Consider the following 23,805-nt stretch of genomic DNA (forward strand, 5'->3'; position numbering starts at 1 on the left):
CCAGTCTTCTGACTTCTATCCCCTCTCGTGCCTTCCCTCTTCGTTAGTGGCCATGGCCTTCTCACAAGCACCCCTTCTCCATGTTTCCTTCAGCTGCCTGCACCTCTGTCCAGGGTATCTCCCCTCTGCCTTTAAAGCTTGTGGAGACACGAGTGGAAAAAATGGAGGGATCTCTTCATGCAGAGAACAGATATCAAATGGCTGCTCTGTGCTAGGCAAGGAGCAGCCCGGGAAGGGGCCTCCGGAAGCTTGTAGAATGGACACCCAACCCAGGTTTGGGAGTTAGGGAAGACTTCCTGGAGGAGGTGATAACAAAGTTGAGACCGAATACGCGTAGGAGTTTGCCAGCGTGTCCTCTGCACCTAGAACACTGCTCGATACATACTAGGCGCTCAGTAATTATTTGTTGGATGAATGAGTGAGTGAGGAAGAATGTTCCAGTCGGGAAAACAGCATGAGCACAGAGCCAGCAGGTACCAGATCCGGGTGGTGGTGGAGCTGGGAGCCAGAACTCAGACTCAGAATCTGCCTGTCACTGACACCCTCACATGGCCTTCCAGACAGCACGGATCTGCGTGCCATCACCACCTAGCAGACTCCAGAATGTCAGAGGCGCTCAGTTAGGATTTGTTGAATGAATGCAAGGGAGAGATTTTGGAGCTGGTGTGTCCCGAGGACAGTGTCAGTAGTGGGGTGCCCGGGATGTCTCTCGTTCAACAAACGTGGTTCAGCGCCAGCCATGTGCTGGGCCCTGGGGGCACAATGGTGAACAGAACCAGACGTGGCTCCCACCCTTCAGGGGCTTGGTGGGGGGGGGGGGGGGAGGGAACAGAAGGAAATAGAGTCACATAATTATAAGGTGAGATTAGAGCCCCCAGGAAAATCCCAGGGGGCCAGTGCAGCCAAAATCTGAGCTAGACTGGGGGGTTCAGAGAAAGTTCTGGAGGAAATGGGACTTGGCTGAGATGTGAAGGCTGAGTAGACGTGAACGGGGGTAAAGATGAGAAAAGAATTCTGGTGGATGGACAGCACCGGTGGCTCAGAGGCCGAGAAGCACCTGGTTCCTGTGAGGGGGTGAAAGAGGGCCCCACGTGGCCAAGGCAGATGAGGACAGGAGGGCTGGTGAAGGAAAGGGGCTGGAGACCTGGGCAGGGCCGGGCCGTGCAGGTTCGTGGAAGGGATTCTCTGACATTGATCTGAAGGTCAGCAGGGAGCCACTGGGCGGTCGTTGGAGCACAGGCCACACAATCAGATCCATGTTTGAAAGAGTTCATACCAGGCCCTGGTGGAGTCTCCATTGCAAGGCCCAGGCAGGAGGCCGCTGCGGCGGCCCAGGCGGGTAGACACTGGGAAGGGCAGACCAATGTTTGGGAGATGAAGTTGCTTGGCCGACTCTGGTTTCTGGCTTAGCAACTGGATACAGAGAGAATGTGTTGCCATTCACAGGGCCAGGGACATGCTTCCCCGGGGAGATGCTGAGTTTGTTCTTGGACGAGTTGAGTCTAAAAGCACCTTTGTGACTTTCACGTGGCTTGTTCAGAACCCCTAGGGACCTCCAGGGAAGCTGGGGGTCCCTTGGCTGCTGCAGCCGGGGGTAAGAAGTGGGTCAGCCTGTCTGGCCTCTGCCAGTAACAGAAGCCAGAAGGGAGGCCCAGCGGGGTGAGGTCAGTCAGAGCCTGGCCACGGTGCTCCAGCCTGCCCAGGGCCTGTCAGTGGAGTGGTGACGGAGTGCATTTCTCTGCACCAGAATAGATTTGAGCTTAGCAGTTGGCTCTAAGTGCTTTTTGCCCTGACGTGTGGAAATGAGCGCTATGGGCAGCGGGAGGGCTGGGATGGGGGAGGGAGCCCAGGGGACGGGAGCCACAGCCTGCTGGGGCCTGCTGCTTGCCTGAATAAATACATGTTTCCCTGACAGCCACATCATAAACTGTCATCTTGGTGGGGAGTGGGGGGTGGGGGTGTTTCAGGGCAGAGAGGGGAGAGTGTGTCTGTGTGTGGGTAGTAATGGCCTATGGGTTGGTGCCCCAAAGTCCAGTGGCATCGGAGGACAGGAATATCTCAAGGTCCGGGTAAAATGGACAGAGCCCGGCAGCTTCTTCTCCCTTCTGTGTCTTCCTGCATTTAGCAAAGATCTTGGCCAGAGGCACTAACTCTCCTCCAAGCCAGGAATTGGGAAGCAGGGGAAGCAGAATCTGAGATGGGCATTGAGGTGGGCTGGGAAGAGGCAATACAGAGCCCCTGGGGAACCAGGGGAAAATCCAGGGTGCCCACGCAGCCACCATCTGGATCTCTAGGGCTCAGTGCCAAACCTGGCCAAGGACACAAGGAAGAAGGAAGCAGTACAGTCCCCAGGGAAATACTTAGTGGTTGACATTTCTTGTAGGGGAACCAACGAACAGCTTTTGTATAGTAAAGGCTTCATTTAGGATCAGTGTCGCGCAACCCCTCATCCAGTGGCAAAGTCTATTCCCGTGGAGCGGTCATTGCCTTCGCCACTTCTGTGGGGTATAGCCTGCGCTCAAGCAAAGCCTTCTGAGAGTTCTCCTTGAGAAGCCAGCTGTGAGCGTGGTTAGACTGCCTCTGTCTTGGCTTGAGAGAAGTGACAGGCTGCCTGCAATTCCCGTAATTGATGGCTCATGAGGCAGAGACAGTAAATAATTGTTCCACAAGTTTCGAGAGTGAGCGTAATTAGTACAGTTAACAATCTTAGGTGATTAATTGGTTCATTCAGTACCAGTGTGAATGGGGGAAAACGTGAGCAGGAGAGGGGGCTGGAGTCCCCCCAGACACCTAACTGTGGGCTGTGGCCCCCCTTCTAGCCGGCATCTCATAGCCAAGTGGCATTCACCTTCTACAGCGAGGACTCCTGGGGCCAGGGCGGAGGGCAGGTCATAGGGCAGCGGCCAACACGATTTGGCCACGTTAGCAGCATCTCATGGGTGTAAAAGCTAGATTTGGCTCCCGTGGTGTTTTACCTGTTAGCCAAAGGTCAGAAAGCTGTTGTACGAGATAAGACCGGCCGATTGATTCTCGTAGGCGGGAGGGAGGAACTGATTCATGGAGTCCCAAACTCCCTGGGTTCGAAGGACCCAAGAGGTCATTTAACCAACCTCTTGGCTACCGTGCTGAACGGCTCTTGGGCGTTCCCGTCAGAAACTGGATCCTATTTTAAAATCCTCCAGGGGGAGATGTTCTAAACCAGGGGTAGCAAACAGCTCTCAAATCATGTGTCAACCCCAGTTCACGGATAGAAGCTGCTTAGAGCCCTGGGCTGGGAACCCCAGGCTGAGTCTGGGGAATAGCACTGCGATCTCTTGGCACTTTCTGCCCTGCGTGCAGAATGGAGGAGGGGCAGCCTGTGTGCCAAGGATTTGCAGAACTAAAACCCACCTGGGTCACCCAGGCCCGCCTGATGCTTTCTTCCAAGTGTGGTTTCCTGGGACCTTCCCGATGGCCCTTTCAAAGCAAGAGTGGTCTTGGCCTCAGCTTCAGGGAACTGAGAGGGTGTGAGAAACAACCAGGGTGGAAACTGTAGACCCAGTTTGTTAGTCCCTTTCTGGCCCCCGCAAGATTACAGCCCAGAGCCCTGAGCCAGGGGAATGGAGAGTAGCGATTGGCTGGTAGGGTCATCCAGGCTCTACCTAGTCTCCACCAGATTACTGACCTTTCCGGGCAGATGGCAGCTTCTCCTTGCAAAGAGCTGGTGTATTGGGAGCTTGGGGACCAGGCAGAGCTGAGTCCCACGTGTGGCCCTTCCTTACTCGAGCTGTGGATGGGTTTGAGCGCTCAGAGCGTCTTTTGTGCCCTTTCCGATGAGACAAAGCCTCTGGGCCCTGGTGAGGACTGCCGTGGAGAAAGCGGATGCTACTTCTAGCACAGTGCTGGTCATCGGGCCCCTGGATTCTGTCCCCAAGACCCTCAGGGGCTTGAAGATCAATCTGACGTGGGGAACCTCGGAGAACAGACGGCTGCTATAGCTGCACCCATTCAACCCTCATCAAGCCAGGCTCCACCCCTGGGCCATGTAGTTTTTATTCCTTTCCCCACTACCCCTTTCTTAGGGACAGAGGGTATACTGGGTGTGCTGGATAGGGCAGACCAATAGCAATCACACCCCTTACACGGAGTCCCTAAGCCTGGGGCAGGGCTCTGGGGACAGAAGTTCTCTGGAGGTTGAGGTGGGAGGAAGAAAGGGAGGAACAGCAGGTGCAGGGAGGTCTGGAAGAGGCTTTTCGCTTTCACTGCCACAGAGCCAGCCGCGACCGGCTGCCTCCCCCAGCCAAAAGGCGAGGGAACACTCGCAGCAGAAAACATATACACATATTTGCAAGCTACAGTACAAACGAGCCGCAAACCTAATGATTCGTGATTATTATTTGAAGGGTCCCACTGTTACAGATTTATTTGTCATTTCTTGTAATAACACCAACGGTAATGAATTCATTTGTATTAATGTGAGTGTCACGAGGACTTCCGTCGAAATTCTGCATTAATTAATGTACCATTAAAACAAAGTGTCGCCCAATTAATATCAAATGGAGGTAAGGCTGCCAGGGTCCTCTTCATCTGGGTTTCATTTGTAATTCATGGTATTAGCACCCCTGCTTAATGAAAGTCATTTGCAATTCCTACCCGTGGTGTCTCCTACTTCCTGCGGGAAGGCCAGTGTGCCCCTCTTTCACTGGGCGCCCTGGGGCCAGGAGAAGCAGAGATGGGGAGCACTCTTTCTCGGTAGACATTGGTCTCCACGTTCATAATTCCAGGAGGGGCTTGGGGAGACCTTTGGGAGGTCCTAACCAAGTTGATCGTCAACTTGAACCACCAGGAAGGTGTGTGGAACCACTTTCTCTGGGTTCTGTTAGGAAAGGGAAGGCTGGTTTCTTTCTTTCTTTTTCTCTTTCTTTCTTTCTTTCTTTCTTTAAATTTTTTTAAAAATTTATTATTTTTTTTAATGTTTATCTTTATTTTTGAGACAGAGAGAGGCAGAGCATGAGCGGGGAAAAGGCAGAGAGAGAGGGAGACACAGAATCCGAAGCAGGCTCCAGGCTCTGAGCACAGAGCCCGACGCGGGGCTCGAACTCGTCAACTGCGAGATCATGACCCGAGCCGAAGTCGGACGCTCAGCCGACTGAGCCACCCAGGCACCCCTAAAATTTATTATTTTTGAGAGAGTGAGAGAAAGCACGTGGGGGGGGGGAGGGGCAGAGAGAGGGGGGAGGAGAGAGGATCCAAAGTGTGCTCTGTGCTGATAGCATAGAGCCCAATGCGGGGCTCGACAGACCATGACCTGAGCTGAACCTGGCACTTAACTGACTGAGCCACCCAGGTACCCCTTGGCTGGTTTGTTTCTTGGTCAAGTCTGGTCTTAACGGAGGCAGCCATGGCTACCATAGGACTGCCTTACCCTGGGCAGAGCAGAGTGCTTCTGGGATTCTGGGTCTCCGTCTTTTCTCGGGGTCGGTCTAGTAGTCTTCTCATGGTTTTGTGTGCCAGGCTTCTGGCTGTCCCTAAAACCAGTGACGGAGCCCATGTGCCTTGATGTACCAGCCACAGTAGACCAAGGAATTGGAACCCCTGCCGTGTGCCTCCCACACCTCCCTCAAAGGGTGCCCACCTCCCCAGATCTGTGGGAACAGATGCTCCATGCCATCCCAGCCTTTAGAGCCCTCACGGTCCCCTACTATGGGAACGTTCCCAAGGACAACAGAGAGGGGTATCCTCCCTCCTCGGGTATGTTCCTTGGGTGTCTGGACCTCCCTGGGCCATCCTTACCCAAGCAGGAGAGTGTCATCCATGTGACCTCCATCAAGTCCCCTCTGATCTCTGGGTCTCAGCGTTCTCATCTGTAGAGTAGTGACTGGGAAGGGCAGCGCTCCACCCTGGCCGTGCATGAGATCTCCTCGGGGAATTTAGAAGCACAGAGGCTGGGGAGGGCCCTGGCACTGATATTGTTTCCAAGCTCTCCAAGATTCCAAGCCCTGGCCTAGGTGATTCTTCAAGTCCTTTGTAGCCAGGATAATTCCAGTCTCTGCCTCTTGACTCTTAAGCCATTTCCCAGCTCCCCCACCCCCACCAAGGCCAGTGAGTTCCTTCAGCTGCCCTCTCTCTGCCTGGGTCCTGGGCCCACCAACCCCCTCTCTCCAGCCCTCAGCTCCCCTGCAGCCTATGTGTGGTCTCCCCCAGACTGTCGGCCCTTAAGCCCCTGGGCTCCAAGTGACAGGTTCTACTTATCACATCACACTGCCTAAAGGGCTGGCAGCATTAGCCACCGGGATTGGGGATCTAACAGGGAAAAACGCACCAGGCCTGTGCTGCCTCCTTTACCCACCCCTTCAAAACGCACACCCCAGCTGGGGATAAAGGGGCACACTGGTGGGCGGAACCTGAGGGGCATGGGGAGGAGAGATGAGCAGAAGTTGTATTACTTGAGCTGTCTCCTTTTTCAGAATCCACTTATTAGCCTCAGCTTCCCATAGATGTAAGGCCTGCCCTAAGGAGATTTGCATATTCATTTTGTTTAACATGATTCATCATTATGCAGGGGAATGAATTTGGGGGCGGGGAGATGGAGCCCCCTTTGTGAGCCACGGAGCCATGCACCGAAAGCTCAGGGCAGCATTGGAGGCATCACACGGCCAGCGGGCTCCGCTGGGACAGAGATGGGGTGAAGTCCACAAGGAGGCTTTCCCTCAGCCTTTTATCCAGACCTTTTGTCTCTGCAGAGAGCAGAGCAAGGACCTCACCCTTCAGAAGCATCCCCTCCCCTTCCAGACCTCCCCACCAGAAGTAACATTTGCAAAGCACTTTACAGTTTATAGACCCTTACACGCACCCCGAGAAGGAATAACATTATGATAGAGCCTAAGGTGTATTGAGCAGCGATTTTGCACAAAGCGCTTATCGTGTGTTATCCCCTGTAAGCCTCATGATAATCCTGTGAGATAGATCTTCTTATTCCCATCTCACTGTAAGGAAACTGAGCTTCAGAGAGGTTGCCTAGCTTCCCTAAAGTCACACAGCAAATAAGGGCTGGAGCTGGGACTCACACTATAATTTCCCTGATGTATTTGCTCTTTCAAAGCCTCCCTTTGTTGTGTCTGTCTTCCTCCCCATAAATAACCACCTGGAATTGCTCATAACCATTTCTCTTTTGGAGGGGTGAAGAGTGTGAGTATGGCCAACATAGTCTTGAACTGTGTTATTCGATAAATGTGTTTGGGATCGCTGGATGAAAGAACCGGACAGCTCCTGATAGATGACTAACTCTTACACTTCCAGCACCTTCCTGGTGACGTCTGACACTTGTCGCTTTCTGAACCTGGAGCCTCTGGGTGGCCTGAGTTGTCCTGCGGCAAGCCCCTTAAATGTCACTAGTAGACGCTGGCACTTAGCCAGCGTGACAGGATTCCCAGTTTCTCAAGGTCATCTTGGCCATCCCCCTGCCTCCTAGACCTCGTACACTTTGCTCACTCATCACTGAGAATAATATAGCATGGTGGTTAAGAGCTTGGGCCCTCGAGCAGCCTGCCTGGGTACAAATCCCAGGATTCCTGCTTACTACCACATGGCCTTGGACATCTGGATAATGGGAATGGTAATAGTGTCTGTTCCAAGGCTTCCATAAGGACTGTATGAGATAGTGCATGGAAAGTGCTTAAAACAGGGGCTGACATATACAATGTCTTCAATAGATGTGAGTTATTACCTGAGATCCACAGAAGTCTTTTTCTTACTTAAAAAAAATCCCAGGAGATTCCATGCATCTATTCATTGTCATTTTCCGTAATCTAGCAAATCTCAAGACGACCTCATGCCTCAGCTGATCCCTGTTTCCATTCAGAACTCAGCACCCTACAGTCCTGGGCTCAGGGACGGTGTCCTGGAACCTAGACAACCCAGGTTCTGTCCCTCCAGGGTAGCTTTTTAGAGAGAATTCTTCTGTAGGTCACATCCGACCTTTCCCTAGTTTTTTTTCTCTTCAAATTGTCTACTTCTGCAGAAGGTGGTGATTTTTATTTTGACCTTTGAGATTTCAAAGCACTTCCTCCACTGTTAACTCATTTTGTCTCCCCTGCAGAGCTATGTGGAAGGCAGTACGGGAATTGGTATACCCATTTCCTGGGTGGGAAAATTGAGGCATCAATGTTTGCATCAATGCTCTGTGACAACAGAGAAGGAAGTCCTGCAGATGGTTATTGGAAAGCCAGAATGCGACCCAACATTTCAGAACTGTTGTTTCTGGATTTTTTTCCAGTCAGGCCAACATGCATGGGGAGTAATCATCACCTAATGAATGCTCCCAGGTCTCCAGAAGCTGGTTTCTAAGTCCCTGCCGGGGGAGGGAGGCAGGCTGGCTTCCAGGAGCCAATCAGCTTAACTTTCAAGTCGGGGAGGGGTGTGAGAGTAAAGCTAAACAGCCCAGGTCATCCGGATCCACTCCTCAGTTCTGTCACTCCTCCCATAACACACAGAGAGAAGCAGAAACCGGTTCCCTGAGGGAGGGTGCAGCACTGCCTGGTGTTGAAAGCAGCATGCTGTGGGGACTGGGGCCGGTGTGGGCACAGGGGCCACCCCACCATCATGGCGCTCCTGTCCTGTGCTCTCTGCACATGGCCTTCAGCCAGCTGCTGGCCTGTCCATGGTGCCCTGTGCTCCCGCAGGTCAGCAAGTGAGAAGGTATAGAAGGCGTCTGGGGAAGGACAGGTGCGTGGACAGCCCTGGAATGTGGTGCTAATGGGAGGTGGCACTTGGTGGAGGAGGTGCCTTGGAACTCTACTGCCACTCCTTATATAGGAAGGACACTGGGCTGGGGCTGGGGTGGGGTTGCTGCAGTGAGGGGTGAGAAAAATGGCCTGGGGTTTCCTTAACCTCTGGATGAGGAGGAGTGGGGGCCTTTGCACACTTAAGGATCATACCTCGCTCTGAAAATCAAGCCTCTGAGAAGGGAGGGAGGGAGGGCCCAGATGTCTGTTGGATGAGGCTTCTCCCAGCCCTGCACACCCAGCACGTGTGTAAAGGCCAGGGCCCATGAGTGTGGGGTGGAGAGAGAGCATCTCAACCTCAGCCTGGGCACATATGCCTAGAAACCTGGGGAGCCAACAGCCTTTTCCAGGAAGGGAGTGTCGTCTCTGTATGCTGGATGGTGATACCTACTCTCCAGGGAAAATACCAGAAGGAATTTGGATGGAGGACACAGAGCACCATGAGCAAAGGCCAGAGGTCGGCCCGCACCCTGGGGGCTGCTGTGTAGAACAGTCTGGCCGAAGCAGAGTGTCTCAGTGGGGCAAAAATGAAAGCTGAGTTTAGAGAGGGAAGCTTTGGTCAGACTGTGGTGACATTCAAGGCTCAGGAGACCTTGCCTTGGAGGCAGTGATAGTGTCTGAGGAGGAGAACAAGCTGGGAGATCAGTGCTTTAGGGCAGTGACTTTCTGGGATCAATTACAGGGTTAAGGACCCCAAAAAAGAGGAAGGGTTGCAGTAGACCAGCCTGTAGGGAGATACAATTTTTCCACTTTTATATTAATTTTTATCAGAGTCATATTTGCATGAGTTTAAAAGTCAGGTAGTAAAGCCAGGTTTATAATAAAAACATCAATGCCCCGTCTCGCCCTTTCTCATTCCTGATTCCCACCCTGAGACAATCTCTTTCAATTTCTGATCATTACCTTCTTATTTCCAAATCACATGCATGTACATTTTTCAGTTTTAGATATTGACTTCCAGCTCTGAAGGATGAGAATGGCACTTTTGCCCCACCCTCTACCTCATCTCTGCAGCACACGCACACACACACCCCACTCCTAACATGCTCTACCCATCCGCCCGACTTAACCAGAGCCCACATGACATTTAGTGTCTAAGGCATTGTGACTGTGTACATATTATTCAAACTGTGCCACATAGCGTACTGAAATTAAAAAAAAAAAAATCCTTTTTTGTTTTCTCTAGAGTTAATGATTACCTCTCTTTCTTATTTATTTGCTTAGGGTTCTGTGAACCTATCACTTACTCTAAATATTCTGACATAATTAAGTCCCTCCCCTCAGTATATTAAAAGTATATTGATTTTTTTATCAGTTTGTATTTCTCTTGGCAGCATTCCCCTTGGAGCATCCATCCTCCAGCTCCACTCCAGACGGGCTGTGCTCTGGTTCACTTTGCTCTTCTGGAGGCTAAGTGGCTGAAGACACCTGTGTGGGGCATGGGGGATGAGAGGGGAATCACCCAGAGAATTTGTCTCTTTCTACGTGGGTCCCACAGCTTCCTCTTTCTTGGTTCACACCCTCTGAAAAGGGATTCATGGGATTTTTTTTTACTCTGTTTGAAAAATGTGTTTATTCTAAACACATATTTGTTGATAGTTTAGCTGGGTATAGAATTCTAGAATGAAATCGTTTTCCTCATAATGTAAAGTCATTTCTCCTTTGCCTATAATGTTGCTGTTAAGAACTTCAGTGCCATTTTGATTCCTGATCCTTTGACTGTAGACTTTTGTTTTCTCTCTGAATGTGTCTCAGATTTTTTTTTTTTTTAATCTGAGTGTTTGGAAACTTCATAGTTTTATGCTTCAGTGTGGGTCTGTCTTCAGAACACAGTGGCCGTTTTCCATCTGGAAACATGTCATTCAGATCTGGGAGATTTTTTTACCTCTCTTTTCAGATAATTTCCTTCCCTTCACTTGCCCTGTTTCCTCTCTCTCTGGAACTCCTATTAGTTGGGTGTTGGATCTTCTGAACTACTTCTCTAATTTTCTTATTTTCTCCCCCAGTCTCCATCTCTTTGAGTTTTGTCCTACTTTTGGAGAAATTTCTTTATCTTCCAACTCTTCCATTAAGTTTTCATTTCTATTATCTCTTCCTCTTGGAATGTTCTGATTTCAAAGATGCTATGTCTTGTCTCTCTGGATGTTAAAACATTCACTTTTGGGGTGCCTGAGTGACTCAGTCAGTTAAGGATCCAACTTGATTTCAGCTCAGCTCATGATCTCACGGTCATGAGATCAAGCCCTGTGTTGGGCTCCGTGCTAAGCATGGAGCCTGCTTGGGATTCTCTCTCTCTCCCCCTCTCTCTGTCCCTCCCCTACTCGTGCATGCACTCACATACACATGCACTCTCTTGCTGTCTCTCAAAATAATTAATTAAACATTTGAAAAAAGTTACTTTTGTTATTCCTTCCCACTGTCCCCCTACCCACCCCTGTCTGTCTTTCATAGTAGAGGCTCTTCTCATGTTTCATGACCCTCAGTTGTATGTTTATATTTAAGAGTGTGTTCACATTTAGGCACATGGAAACCTGCTGTGTGTGTTAGGGCAGGGTAGGGTGGAGTGCTCTTGTCAACCAGCAGACTTCACTATGGGGTGATTTGGTGAGGACCTAGCTGTTTCCTTGCGAGAACTCTACCATGTTAATATTAGTGTTTTCTCTGAGGCAGTTTTCCTATCTCCTGCCAGGCTGTCAGTCTTCAAGAGGCCGACTGGCTAAAGAGGCCTGATTGGGGATGTGAGCGGAGAAGAGATGCAGATTTTCATTGGACCTCCTTGTTTTCAGTGCCTTATCCAGCTCCCAGCCTGGGTCCAGAGCCTGACTAACTTGGCCCCTTGAGAAAGTAGACCTCCTGTCTTCTGCACAAGCCAAAGAAGGCATTTGGGAGTCTGACTACTCTTTAAAGATTTGTGGTTGGTCTCCCTGGTTTGGGCATCACCTGGTATCTCCAGCTTCTGATTTTCCAGGGTTCTGAGTTGCCAGCCTGAGCTTTGGCTTGCCCCTCTTTCCTAAGGCAGGCTCCTGTCCCATCAATTCCTAGTTTCCAGGATTTTGTCAACGTCTCTCATCTGCTTTTGCCTCCTCTCCTGTTCTTTCTGTCCTTGTGGACCTATGCATTTTTAATTATCATATTGTCATTTTGGTGAGGGGTTGGGACAAAAACAGAAATAAATGGACGTGTTCAACCTGCCCTGTTGAATAGGAAGTCCCGATTCTGTTAAAACATTTATTGAATGCCTTCTATAGATTTGCAAGTGACGATGCTAGGTGTCACTGCAGAGGTGGCCAAGGTAAATAACAAAGAGAAAAGGAAGGATGTGAGGAATGTTGAAGCAAGAATTGTCAGGTGCTGGTGCCTAATGAAGAACGGGGGGCAAGTCCAAGATCACGCTGGCAGGCAAAGACCCTCGCAGGTGTGAGGAAGTCAGGTCTGCACTTCATGGGCGTCTTCCTGGGATTCAGAATGGGCAGTGCACAGCTGGAGGCCAAGAAGGAGGGAGGGACTCAGATGGACAGGCTGGAGCTGGCCCCAAGGAGATGTGGAATAGCTAGGAAAGTGCTTTAATCATACCAGGGTGTGTGGCACTCAGAGCTCAGCCCTTTGGGGCTCCTTCTGCCCACAGGGCTTGTTCCTCCACCCAGCAGTCTGCCCGGCTCTCAGGGAAGACCCAGCACCTTTTGGGGTCCAGTGCACATCATGTGAGAGACAGCAGACACTGATAGAGAAAAGAGACGTTGTGAATTGATCTCTTCCGGACTCTTCTGCAGAGAGACATGCTGGAGTGCCCATTATACACATGCGGGCTTGTGCACAAGCCAGTGTGCCCTCTCCCTGACCAGAGGGGACCACCTGAGACATCCATCGGGGCCCTGTGGGCACTTGCCTCTCCAGGACCCCTCAAAGCACTGTTTCTCCCTTTGGACCTGCTTTCAGCTGGAGCTCGCACACTCTTTCTTGCCTCTTTGAGAAAGAAATATGGTCCGTCTCCCACAGACCCCGTTTCTCCCCTTCCCTAAGCTGGAATGCCACAAAGCCTCTATAGCTTCACATTTGGAATGACACCCTCCCCAAGACCCCAGTGGGCCCCTGCCTCCAGAGTTATCAGTGAAGTGGCACCTGCTGTGGCATTCGATGGAAACTAAAACACCGGCACCTCCCCTTTGCCCCAGGAGCCCCCTTGTCAGAAAGGCCTCTACTTCTGATTTGACTTCTTCTTGGCCCAGTGGGAGCTCATTTCCTGATTCCCAGTAGAAGTGTGCAAATTTTGGGACACTCTCTTCCTTCTGAGTTTTTGGGGGGCTAAAGCTCCCCATCAGCCTTCCTTTCTCCAGTGCAAACAACTCAGAGCCCCCACCCTCCACCCCCCCGTCTTCGGCTCCCATGTCATTCCCAGCCCTTCCAAGGAGGGAAGTGAGTGAATCAGCCCTACTTGAGCAGGGGCCCTGAGCCCACTCTCCACCCTCATCTGCAGGGTCCCTGAGGTCTGGGGACCCAGAGGTGACCTGAACTTGAATCCTAAAATTCCATCACTCACTTACAAGCTGTGTGACTTGAGACAGATTGCTTCATTTCTCTGAGCTTTCATTCTTCCGCTCTGGGGGAAAAGAAGGTGATGAGATAATATTTGATGGCTCCCAGGCCTGAGGATGGAGGAGTGAGCTCCCTCCCTGCCCCCACCCCACCTCGGGTGGGGGGCGGGGGGGGGGGAAGGGGGCAGGCAGCAGCCCAGCCTCTGAGCAGCACGCGCACGTTCCAGGAGCGTCTGTTCCCAGCTCCGATTCACCAAGGCGCCCGCACCTTGTCAGAACTCCATCTGTCAGGAATTTATTACTAATGCATTTTATAACAGGCTTTATAATAAGATATTAAAGACTGTGGCGGCATCCAGCAAGCATTCCATAAATATTAATAACGCCTTTAGAGACGACACCTACAGTGGAAATGGTAGGGCTTCTTGCGGAGGTGGGGTCGAAGGTACAGAATAAATCGAATTGAGGAGGGTACACCGCGAAGATGAGAGGGTACGGTGTGCTCTACTTCCTTTCTCTTGGCGCCTCGAACTTTTGTACTTTTCCTTTGTTCACAACTTTCCCTCTGCACTGTCTCTTTTTCTCCCTTTCAGTTTCTTCCTCTTTCCTTCCCTCTCTCTTCTTAGGCGTGCTCTCCCACCTCACCCCCCTCACCCTTTGCTCCCCTGTTGTGCTCTTTCACTGTCCCCTCCTAGTTTCCTTTGTCCCCTGTCACCTTCTTCTCCCTCCCCTGCCCCCTTCCGTACTGTCTCTCCTTCTCTGTTTCCTGCGCCCTCCCTCTCTGCCGCTCCACCTGCCCGGCCCCTTCCTCCCTTCTGCATGCACCCCCCCCCCAAACCCCACTGTTCCAGTGAGCACCCCGAGCCACCTCTGTAGAAGCCTGGAGTGTAATGTAACTCACACTGCATGTGAGAAGTGAGCTATTTATCATTATTATTAACGAACAAGATCCCTTGCACAGCAGAACATTCCCAGAGTCTATTCCCTTGTCACCCCAGGAGTAGCAAAAAGATTTATTTGTCTCTGAATTGCACAGGGTGGCCCATTTGCAGCGGGTCCATCAGAAGTGGCATGGAGCTTAACCGGGAACTGGAAGAGGCGGGGGCCTGCCCTGTCTGCGACCTGCGTGGAGTGGGCCCCTGCTGAGAGGGACCCAGCGCAGTGCAAGTGTTTTGCAGGGGGGTGGTGCCTAAACACTGGTCCCTGCCTCCCAGGAGGCATGGAAGGTGCATCTGGGGAGATTTCCCTTGAAATGGCCCAGAACCTATGAGGGAGTGGGCAGGCCTGGGCGAGAGAAGGAACGGTCATAGAGGAAGGGGTGCTAGGAGCAGAACTGGGGCAGAGAAGCAAACCAAGAGGACTATCTCAGAGGCAGGAGTAATCACGCCCCGTGGAACCTTTCCTCCAAAGACCAGCCGCCCCTTTCCAACAAGAAAGCGGACTCAGGGCCAAGTCTACAATGAACATGTGGGGAGAAGTTGCCCTAGAACAGGGCGGCCCACGTCGACTGGAGTGGGCCTTTTGGCCCTGCCTCCACAGCTCAGGACCACCCTGGCAATGCTTCTGTAGACCCCTGAACCCCAAGCCTAGACTCCGTAGGAGTACCTGCCCCTGGTTTCCTTGCCTCCAGGTGGGCAGAGCCTGGCCTTGCAGAGCATTGCTCATCCAGGCCTGTCTTGGCTGAGTGTGTCAAGCCCATGATCAAGCTGTCCCCTGCCTGCCCCTGCCACCTCCACATTCATGCTGATCATTGCAATGACCTGAATGGATTTGCATGTTAAATGGAGTGTCTGGGGATGCTTAAAAAGGAGAGGGAGCCCGCATTCATTCATCTAGGCTGTTTTATTCTTCTCCCCATTATTACCTCCCTTGCCCCCAGCAGTCTAGGAGCAGTGGTAGGGAGCTTTGCTTTCTGTGGCTCAGCCTGGGCGTTAAAAGGACGGAATCCCTGCAGGCAAGAGTCAGGCTGAGCCTGAGGCGGAGCTGCAGGAATGAGGAGGCCTTGCCTGTGGCTGGATACATTCTGGGGGTGCCACGGGGCAGGCAGGAGCTGAGACCCATGGAGGACAGTGTAAGCCAAGGGGGTAGCCATGGGAAGGACAGCCCAGATTGAGTCTCTACGCCACAGCCAGGGATAGAAAATGAAGTCCAGGCAGGGCCTGTGACGACCAGGGTAGGGGAGGCTCTCAGAGGCCCCTGTCTCTGCTTTTCTGTCTCACTGTGCTCATTGTCATCGCTGCACATAGGCTTCCTTGGCCTGCCCGTGGCTTCTCTGCTGCCTGGTAACTGTGGCTTTCTGCTTGCCATGGTGCCCACCCCAGCCCGAACAGATAGCAAGAACCTTTGTCAGGTTTGTGCAGAAAATTGGTTTAACTTGCAAGGCCCCATCTGATTGGCCTGTTTGAGTCAGGTGATTACCCCTGGACCAATCAGATGTGGCCTAGGTCTGAAGGCGCTTGGTACAAACTTGGCTGCCTACATCCATCCCCTTGAGCAGAACTGTGAGTACAAAGAGCATCTTTACTTGGAAAAAGTGTGGGCGGGGAGGCAGGGGTTGGCAGTCTCTGGATGGGGCAAATAAAGCACTATATGAAAGGCGAGGCATCATACTTCCAATCGTGGCTGGATTGGATAATCCCCAAGGCTCCTTCCTGCTCCTACATGCAAGCCATCCCCGAGTGGTGCATGGTCAGGCCTGGCCTCGGGTTCAGGAGCTGTCTCCAGGCCCCCCCTCCGACCCCTTCCCCAGACCCCAGCCCTCCTCTCCCAGGCCCTCCAAACCGGCTGGGGAGGGTCTCCAGATGTTCTCCTACCCTGGATCTGTCTGCAGCAGCCATGAACCAATCAACAAAAATGTTCTCTTTCTGAATTTTTAAATGCCCGTTTGTCTAGGTTGATGATGAAGAGATTGATTGGCTGTTTTTAATATCTCCCTTTAAATAGAGCTCATCTCACCCTGCTTGTGATGGTATTTTATTACCATAATAATAATTGCAACGACCATTTATTGAGTATGGTTCAATATTGCCGTGTGCCTGGCTCAGCAAGAAGTTGTTTTTTTTTTTTTTTTTCGTACCTTGTCTCACTTAATTCTTTCTTACAACCCTGGAGGTAGGTACTGTTAACAACTCCATTTTTACATTTTCCCTGGTACAGGGAAACTGAGCCAAAAGAGTAAGTTCAACAGCAGAAGTTTGAGGTCTCCAGCCAATAAGTGGAGAGAGAGGCTGGGACTCAAACTTGGTGGGGGGGGGGGTGCGGGGGGGGGGTCTGACTCAGCATCTCTGCTCTGAGTCACCAAGTTCTACTGTCTGCTTGGAAGCCCAGGTGTACCTGGCTTCACAGAAGAAATCTGCTTGCATTGAAGGGGCAGATCTTTAAAGGGGGTACATCTGCACATTTGCATGAAATAGCTTCCTACTTGGAAAAGCCCCCGTTGTCGGTGCTGATGAGCACCACCCCCCGCCCCATTCCCCTGATAGAGCATGGTACCCGGGACCTGAAAAGCAGGAAGTCAGCATTCTTTTCCCTCCAATGGCTTGTCCCTTCTAAGTATATGAATGGCTCTTTGCCAGGCCCGTTTAAAACCTTTCCTAAGTTACGCACAAATTAAATGGGTTTTCACTGCCGGGCATGAAACATAATCTAAGAAGGTCAGACACAGGGCCATTCCCTCTTTTTCCCCCTTTCCCCTGTCTTCTTGGATCTCGCTTTTAAATCCTCTAATCAGTTGCCCAGAGAGCCTTTGCCCCGGACCGTGAGGTATGCACGGGTGAAATGTCCCCTGCTCCCCGAGGCAGGGGGCTGCAGAGCTGACATTCTCGAGGGAGCCATCCCTCCCCTCTGGGCGCTGGCTCCGTGTGGGGTGTGCTCTGAAGTGCTGTCTAGCGGCCTCACAGGGGGCTGGCTGCTCTGAAATGGGAACATGTCCCTCCCTCCGGTGGCAGAACCCACAGGCCCTGATGGAATGGCTTGGAGGGTTAGGCTGGCTCCGGTGCTCGCGTGTGCTGTGCGTGTTGGATCTAGAGGGAGAACCGTAGTTTGGCTGAGAGGCTTGTAAAGATCTCCTCGAGCCCCGTGCCATCGTGGTGGCATGGGAGGGTGGGGACCGGCTCCACTGAGCCCAGTGCCAGAAGGCCTCAGACTTCGGGCCCCTGCGTGTGGTGGCCCCGGGTATGTATGTGCAGAGTGCCTGTATCCATCAGGTCTCCGGGGAACAGTTCATCTCAGTTCCAATAAAGGCATTTCAGTGAAGAGACATCTTACAGAGGGTGGGCAGGGCGAGGGGGCATGAAGGGCTGTTGAGGCACCTGAGACCAGCAGCAGCCCTTAGGGCTGCAGGGAAAAGGGGAGGGGATAGCGCTGCCTGCCTGGACCCCACTGAAGGCTGCAGCCAGGGAGGAGGGGCGGCTGGCCTGGAGCTGGAGGGAGTGGAAAAGTATCCCCCAGGCTCCTTCTCCTCCGGCCTCTTTCCCAAACTCTGAGCTCCTACCAGCACCTCCCCCTGGCAGAAGCTAGTCTGCAAGGGAGCCTGGGGGTGGATGCTGTCCACTGAGGTCTTGCCGGGGGCAGGGGGGGTGGGGAGACAGAGCGGGGTACTCTGTGCATCTGGAGGGTGCAGACAGAGGATGCCCAGCACGGTATTATTAATATTCATCGTGCGTCTTGACACCTGCCTGCCCTCCCCTCGAAGGCGTTCTTGTCTACAAGTCTTCTGGAAGGCACCAGATGACAAAAATCGCAACTGCCAACTTCTAAACACTTATTACATGCTGGGAAATTTGCACTCCTGAGCTCACGTTCTCTTCACACTAACCCTATGGGACGTTATTGACTCCGGTGGACAGAGAGGGGATTAAGGATCAGAGAGATTAAGGAACCCAAAGACACACAGCGAGGCTGGGGCTCCAGCAGAGGCCTATCGATCCCTGAAATCCTGGCACTTGTCCGCTCTGCCCCCTTGCACACTTGATGCTCTTCTGGAGGGAAAGAGAGCATCTGTTTTCCAAGCCACCGAGCTGAGGAGGGAAGGCCTAGCAAAGGAAAAGGAGGTTCAGAGGCTCCAAGGTGTGAGGCAGCCTGCTGGCTTTGGAAAGTACAAATAGCTCTACCTACCAGGAAATATTAAACTGATAAGAATAGATGCTACACATGATCTTAGCTAAAGGCCACGAAGGGATACCTGCCAGGAAATAAAGTATGAAGGAGGAGACGGGGCCAGACCATGAGGGCCGGTGTCCTATGCAAAGGGGCACTGGGGAGTCATGGATGGTGTGGAGGAGAGGGGCCTCCCTATCTGCCTCCTGTGCTCAGTGCTGGTGGGAGAAGGACAGGTTATGAGCCTGTTTATTCAGCCTGACACATGCTCAGCGATGGGGGAGAATCAGCACACTCAGAAAGAAACAATGGCAACTCCATCACATCGTTCTCCCGAGGCCCCTTCCAGCCTAAGCAGGGGTCTTGTAAAGAACACTCTTGCCTCAAGCAGATAGTCCTGGGGAAGGGTTGCCAGCATGCCCCAGTGAAAGAAGTTGCTCAAAGCGGTGACACAGGGCCCACGTCATGGCCAGCAGCACAGACAGGAGGCAGCAACGCGGATGCCTTCCTCGAGAGAGACCCTGCAGGTGTCAGAAGGGACCCAGTCATTATCCCAGCGTGAAAAAAACGCAGGACCAGGAATACTGTCTCTGCCCTCAGGGAACTAGTCCCACACTCCTGGCCAGGAGGCTTCACTCAGGCTGGCAGCTGACCGCTTCACACAGGAGAGTCAGGACGAGAACTGCCATCGGTGTTTTAGAGAAGTATTTAGCGTAGAGCTTGAGATCGGTGGCTTAGAATTGGACCTGATTTCAAGGCCACCTTCTACCATTGCCTAGCTGTGTGCCTTGGGCAAGGCACTTCACCTCTCTGAGCCTTAGCTTCCTTTTCCAAAACCGGATACTAGCTGCCACCTAGAAAGCTACTTGTTACAAAGGTGACAGACGCAGCGCACAGCACAGGACCCGGCACGTAACAGTCAGTCGACGGGAGCGGGGATTGTTTTTACCCTCTCGTCTCTACGAAGAGCCTCATTAGCTTGCCCATCCTCAGATGTGGCCAGAGTTCACTAAATTATGAATCGGTTCCTTCGCCCAGCATTTTGCCGGCGTGGCTCGCGTGCCAGGCCCTGTGGCGGGCGCTGCGGTGACGAGAGCTGACCGTCGGGCAGAGATGCAAACAGATCCCGAGAATGTGCTGAGCGCTCTCTGAGTGGCTCGCGCATGTCTTGAGAGAGGACACTGACTGAACACCTGCCGTGTGCCAGGCACTGTGCTAGGCAAGGCAGCTGGAGCCCTGTGGCTTCCACGGAGCACGGGCGCTGTGAGGGAAGACAGGTGGGGGCCAAGGAATTATAGAAGTATGTGGATGATGAAAGCATCCAGGGTGAGGTGGGAACCTTAATATAAACAGCAGGGGAGGGTGGGGGTGGGGGAGGGGCTGACCTGCCTTAAGGGTCTAGAAGGTTCCATAAGGAAGCAATATTTCACCAAAGACCCCAAGTCAGAAAAGGGCAGGGGTCTGTACGTAGTGTATAGCAGAGGGAATCATGGCAGGCTCCCAGGAGGTAGTAATATTGGAGTGGGTCTTGTGGGCCTCTCGTGGCAGGCTGCCATGGCCCAGGGATGGCTTGTGGATGCCCTACCCCAGGGCAATCCGAGTAACCTCTATGCTGCCAGCAAAGCCCTCGGAGCCCCCGGCCACCTGCCTGTAGTGCACACCTGTCAGCTCCCTGCCCTTGAACCTCCCGACACACTGACTCCCAGGTGCCCCACCGAACACCCCGAGCCCGAGGCTTGGGCAGAAAGGGGCACTCAATGGACGAATCAGCACCGCCAAGAAACAGGGGGCTTGGGGACCAAAAGGCCCTCATCCAAAACTCCAGGATGAGCAGATCATCTTTAGAACTGGTGCTGTTACGGCCACCAGGAGGCCATCAAAAAAAGGAAAAAAAAAAAAAAAAAACACCAGATACTGCATTTTAAATTCCTCTGAACCCTCTTAGAATAAAAATGACAAAGCCGCGGGTCCGGTTGGCTGGAGGGACGTGGTTAATGGGCTTCGGGGGAATAGTCACCGACGAAGGCAGCTGATCCGAGCACTTCTCACCCTTTTGTTTGCTTTGCTTCACCCCTAGAACACACCGGTGGGGACACCCATCTTCATTGTGAACGCCACGGACCCCGACCTGGGTGCGGGCGGCAGTGTCCTCTACTCCTTCCAGCCCCCCTCCCTGTTCTTTGCCATCGACAGTGCCCGCGGCATCGTCACGGTGATCCGGGAGCTGGACTACGAGACTACGCAGGCCTACCAGCTCACCGTCAACGCCACGGTGAGTCCCGTGTGGATGTCTGCCTCCCCCCCCCCCACCCCGGGGGAGAGCAACGGGACATCGGTGTCCTTCCCTGCTGGTCAGGCTCAGCCATCATGATGCTGGCGATAGTCACGGGGAGACCAAGGGCCGGGCTGGGCTGAGCACTCGGGTGGATGGTCTCCATGAATCCCCACGGCAGCCCCAGCTCATAAGTAATACCAAGTGACCCATGTTACAGATGAAGAAACTGAGGCACGGGAGCCATTCAGGTGACGGTGGTGACTCAGCAGCTTCACTCCCGTGCCCGCGCTGGTAATCCCACAGGACATCCGTGGTGTGGGGTGTCCCCTTGCTCTCTGGAACGTCAGGCCGAGGTGGGAAGCCAGCTATGTTGTGACACCACCCGACATGCAGGGACCAGAGGGTCCAGGCATCCTGAGTAGGGCACGCTATGAGCTCCAAGGACCATGCTGGGGCCTGGAAATTCTGGGTTTAGTTAGTGAGGAGAGGGAGGAAAGAGAGAATCATCGTCCCGTTATATGGCTGACGCTGTTGAGACTCACAAGCCGACGAGCATTCAAACCTGGCTTATCTGCCACCCGTCCGGGGCCCCCACAGCCAGGAGTTTCTGAGTTTCCAGAACATCACAGCAGCTCGGCCTCTGTCGCCTGCTGTTCGGGAGGACCTGAGGGACAGGCAGGCCACACCCTAAGCAGGCTCCTACCCCTGCCTTCCTGTCTTGCCTGCTCCTGCCTCTTCTCCAGGCACAGCCGGAGCCCTCAGCGGGCCGCAGGGCAAGAGCCGGTGGCCGTTTGTCCCTTATCGCCTGACACACGCCCTCTGGCCCCGTGTCGCTGCAGCGGGGACTTCCAGTGGTGCTGGGGGCTCCGCTTGGCAGGTCACAGAGCCCAGATCCTGGGGTAAGACACACAGACTAGGTCGAGGGTCCAGTGTGAAAGGTGGGGCTCCCCCAGGCTTGGGCAAGGTGGAGGGAGGCCCCAAGAACCAGGAAACGCACTCTTTTTCTGGGGAGGCCACTGCAGGAGACATTCACGTTCTTCCCTTTCTCCCCTGGTTCCGTGTTCGTCGCCTGGGAGGCCACGTGTGCTGCTGTTAGTAAACCTGACTTCTGGGACCGACGGGGCTTGCGAGAGCAGGGTCCGCTTTCTGCACGCACCTGCACCCTTGTGCGCTCCCTTGCCCCCGCGCCCAGCTGCGGTGTCCCTCCCGCCACCCGCCATTTGCCCGCACGGGGGCCCAGAAATGCACAGACGGTTGCTCTCTTTCTTGCTATGAGCCTGTCCCTGTGGAGTAATTTCCATCTTCCGTAAAAATGGCTTTGGGCTGGTGGGGGAGAGACCAGAGCCGGGCACAGGCTCAGGTCTGGGTGGCCGGGCCTGTCAAGAGGCCTGGGCTCAAGCTGAGACGGTGAATACAGTTAAATTGCTGTGAATCTCCCAGCGCTCAGGCCCTGAAGCAAATAGAACGGGAGCAGCCCTTCGATATTGATGGCTCCTGCACCTGCATAGTCCCCCCTAGGACCCGTGCTGTGCCCTTGGCTGCTGGGCATTTCCCCAAGGAGAGTCTCCTGTGTGGCATCACAGGGAGCAGACTGGGGTCCCAGCCACCCACGGGGTGGGCACCAGGTGGGGAAATGTGAGGACTTCCCCGGAGACGGCTGCCGAGAGCTGCAGGCCCCAGAGTGGCAGCTGGGAGCCCAGCGTGTCGCCTGCCCTGCCAGGGTGCCCTCTGCCATCCCCATTCCCCAGCCGTGGAATCCGCGATAGGCTGCGTGGGGACATCTGTGGCGGGAGCAAGGCTGTGGCCCCAGGACTGCGGGACGGAGGGGAGGGCACGTGCCAGGCCGGACAAAGCCAGCTGCCCACAGAAGACTGCTAACGGCAAATGAGGGTCACTGGCCTCCCCTGCTCCGAAGGTCAAGGGGCTTTCTGTTCCTCCCACTCTGGCCCTGTCTGCCTGGTTGTTCAGGTCCCTGGCGGAGAGCTCTTACCACGGGCAGCCCCCAAGCCTGGGCTGTGGGCTCCATTGTCTTAGAGTCTGGGAAGGTGTCTCCCTGGTGGATCCTCTGCCCAGCTCCCCCTGCGTCCAGACTCTCCCCCACCCTACCGCACCCACCCCTCATCCCCAAAGTCCCTCACCCTCTCCGTGACTGTCCCTGAGGACTCTTAGGACAACCTGCCCTCTCCCCCCCAAAGACTCTACTGCTGCACCTGTGTACCTGGAGGGCAGGAACAGGCTCTAGGCTTGTTGAAATAGGGAGAATGCTTTGCATCAGTCCAGGTCACCGCAGACCAAGGGAGACCCCATCAGAGGACGGTCACTCTCAAATCCCAGACCAGAGAATTTACAGGCCTGAGGGTCCACGGAGGTCATTGTGTTGAGCCCCTTCGTCTCTCAGAGAAGGAGATTGAGACCCCACGAAGGAAGAGAATTTAGGCAGAGTGACCCAGCAAGTCAGGGGCTGAGATGACGTCAGGGCCCCGGATCAAAACAGGGCAGGTTTGTATTGCAAAAGGATCTGAGTTTGAGTCTGGGCTACACATGCACCATCTGCGTGACTCTGGGCAAGTTACTTAACTTCTGTGAGTCTCCGTGAACATATCTGAATAATGGGTACGTAGTATCTACAAAAGCAAACAAGGCGCGAGCGCAGTGCCTGGTACGAAACGTGCATTCAGCGTGTAGTTTCTGTTCCTCTTGGCTATCGTTATTCGATAGCAGTGGGCTATTTAATCAGTTTATCATGGGGGGCTGTGTATTTGGGGGTAATAGAAGATGTGTTTCTGATTTCCTCTCTTGGTGAGCTTTCATAAGACTAAATTTCCAGTTGACTAGGAGGGTTCAAACACGGCCTGCCTGGCCGCAAGGGGATGGCCTACACGACCTCTCAGGATTTCTTCCTGGAGTCCCCCAAATGTCACATGCCCCGGAGCTCCCCCTGCTGTTCTGTCAGAAAAGTTGCTTGACCACTAAACCCTGGGTGCAGACGGGGAGGGGGCGGGGATACAGGTCTCCGACTAGCCCCCTGTCCTGTGAGAGGGCCTTTCTTCTGAGGAACGCCCATCCTGGTCCTTCCCTTGCTGCCCTGGGGTGAGGGGGGGCAGGAAGTAGGCATGACGGCAGCCAGTGGCCTCTGCCT

General features: G+C 53.5%; 1 protein-coding gene and 1 pseudogene across 7 annotated transcripts in view; one reads left to right on the forward strand and one right to left on the reverse strand.

Annotated features, from left to right (window-relative positions):
- CDH23 (cadherin related 23) overlaps window positions 1-23,805 on the forward strand; it is a 416,047-nt gene that overhangs the window by 160,553 nt on the left and 231,689 nt on the right. For all 7 annotated transcript variants that reach the window (XM_045439537.1, XM_045439536.1, XM_045439540.1 and 4 more), the window contains exon 7: window positions 20,469-20,663. In XM_045439537.1, coding sequence (XP_045295493.1) covers window positions 20,469-20,663 — 195 coding nt within the window. The remainder of the gene's footprint in view (window positions 1-20,468; window positions 20,664-23,805) is intronic.
- LOC123577618 lies at window positions 18,359-18,474 on the reverse strand (annotated as a pseudogene).

This window comes from Leopardus geoffroyi, chromosome D2 (assembly GCF_018350155.1).
Source record: "Leopardus geoffroyi isolate Oge1 chromosome D2, O.geoffroyi_Oge1_pat1.0, whole genome shotgun sequence".
In the NCBI taxonomy this organism is placed as follows: domain Eukaryota; kingdom Metazoa; phylum Chordata; class Mammalia; order Carnivora; family Felidae; genus Leopardus; species Leopardus geoffroyi.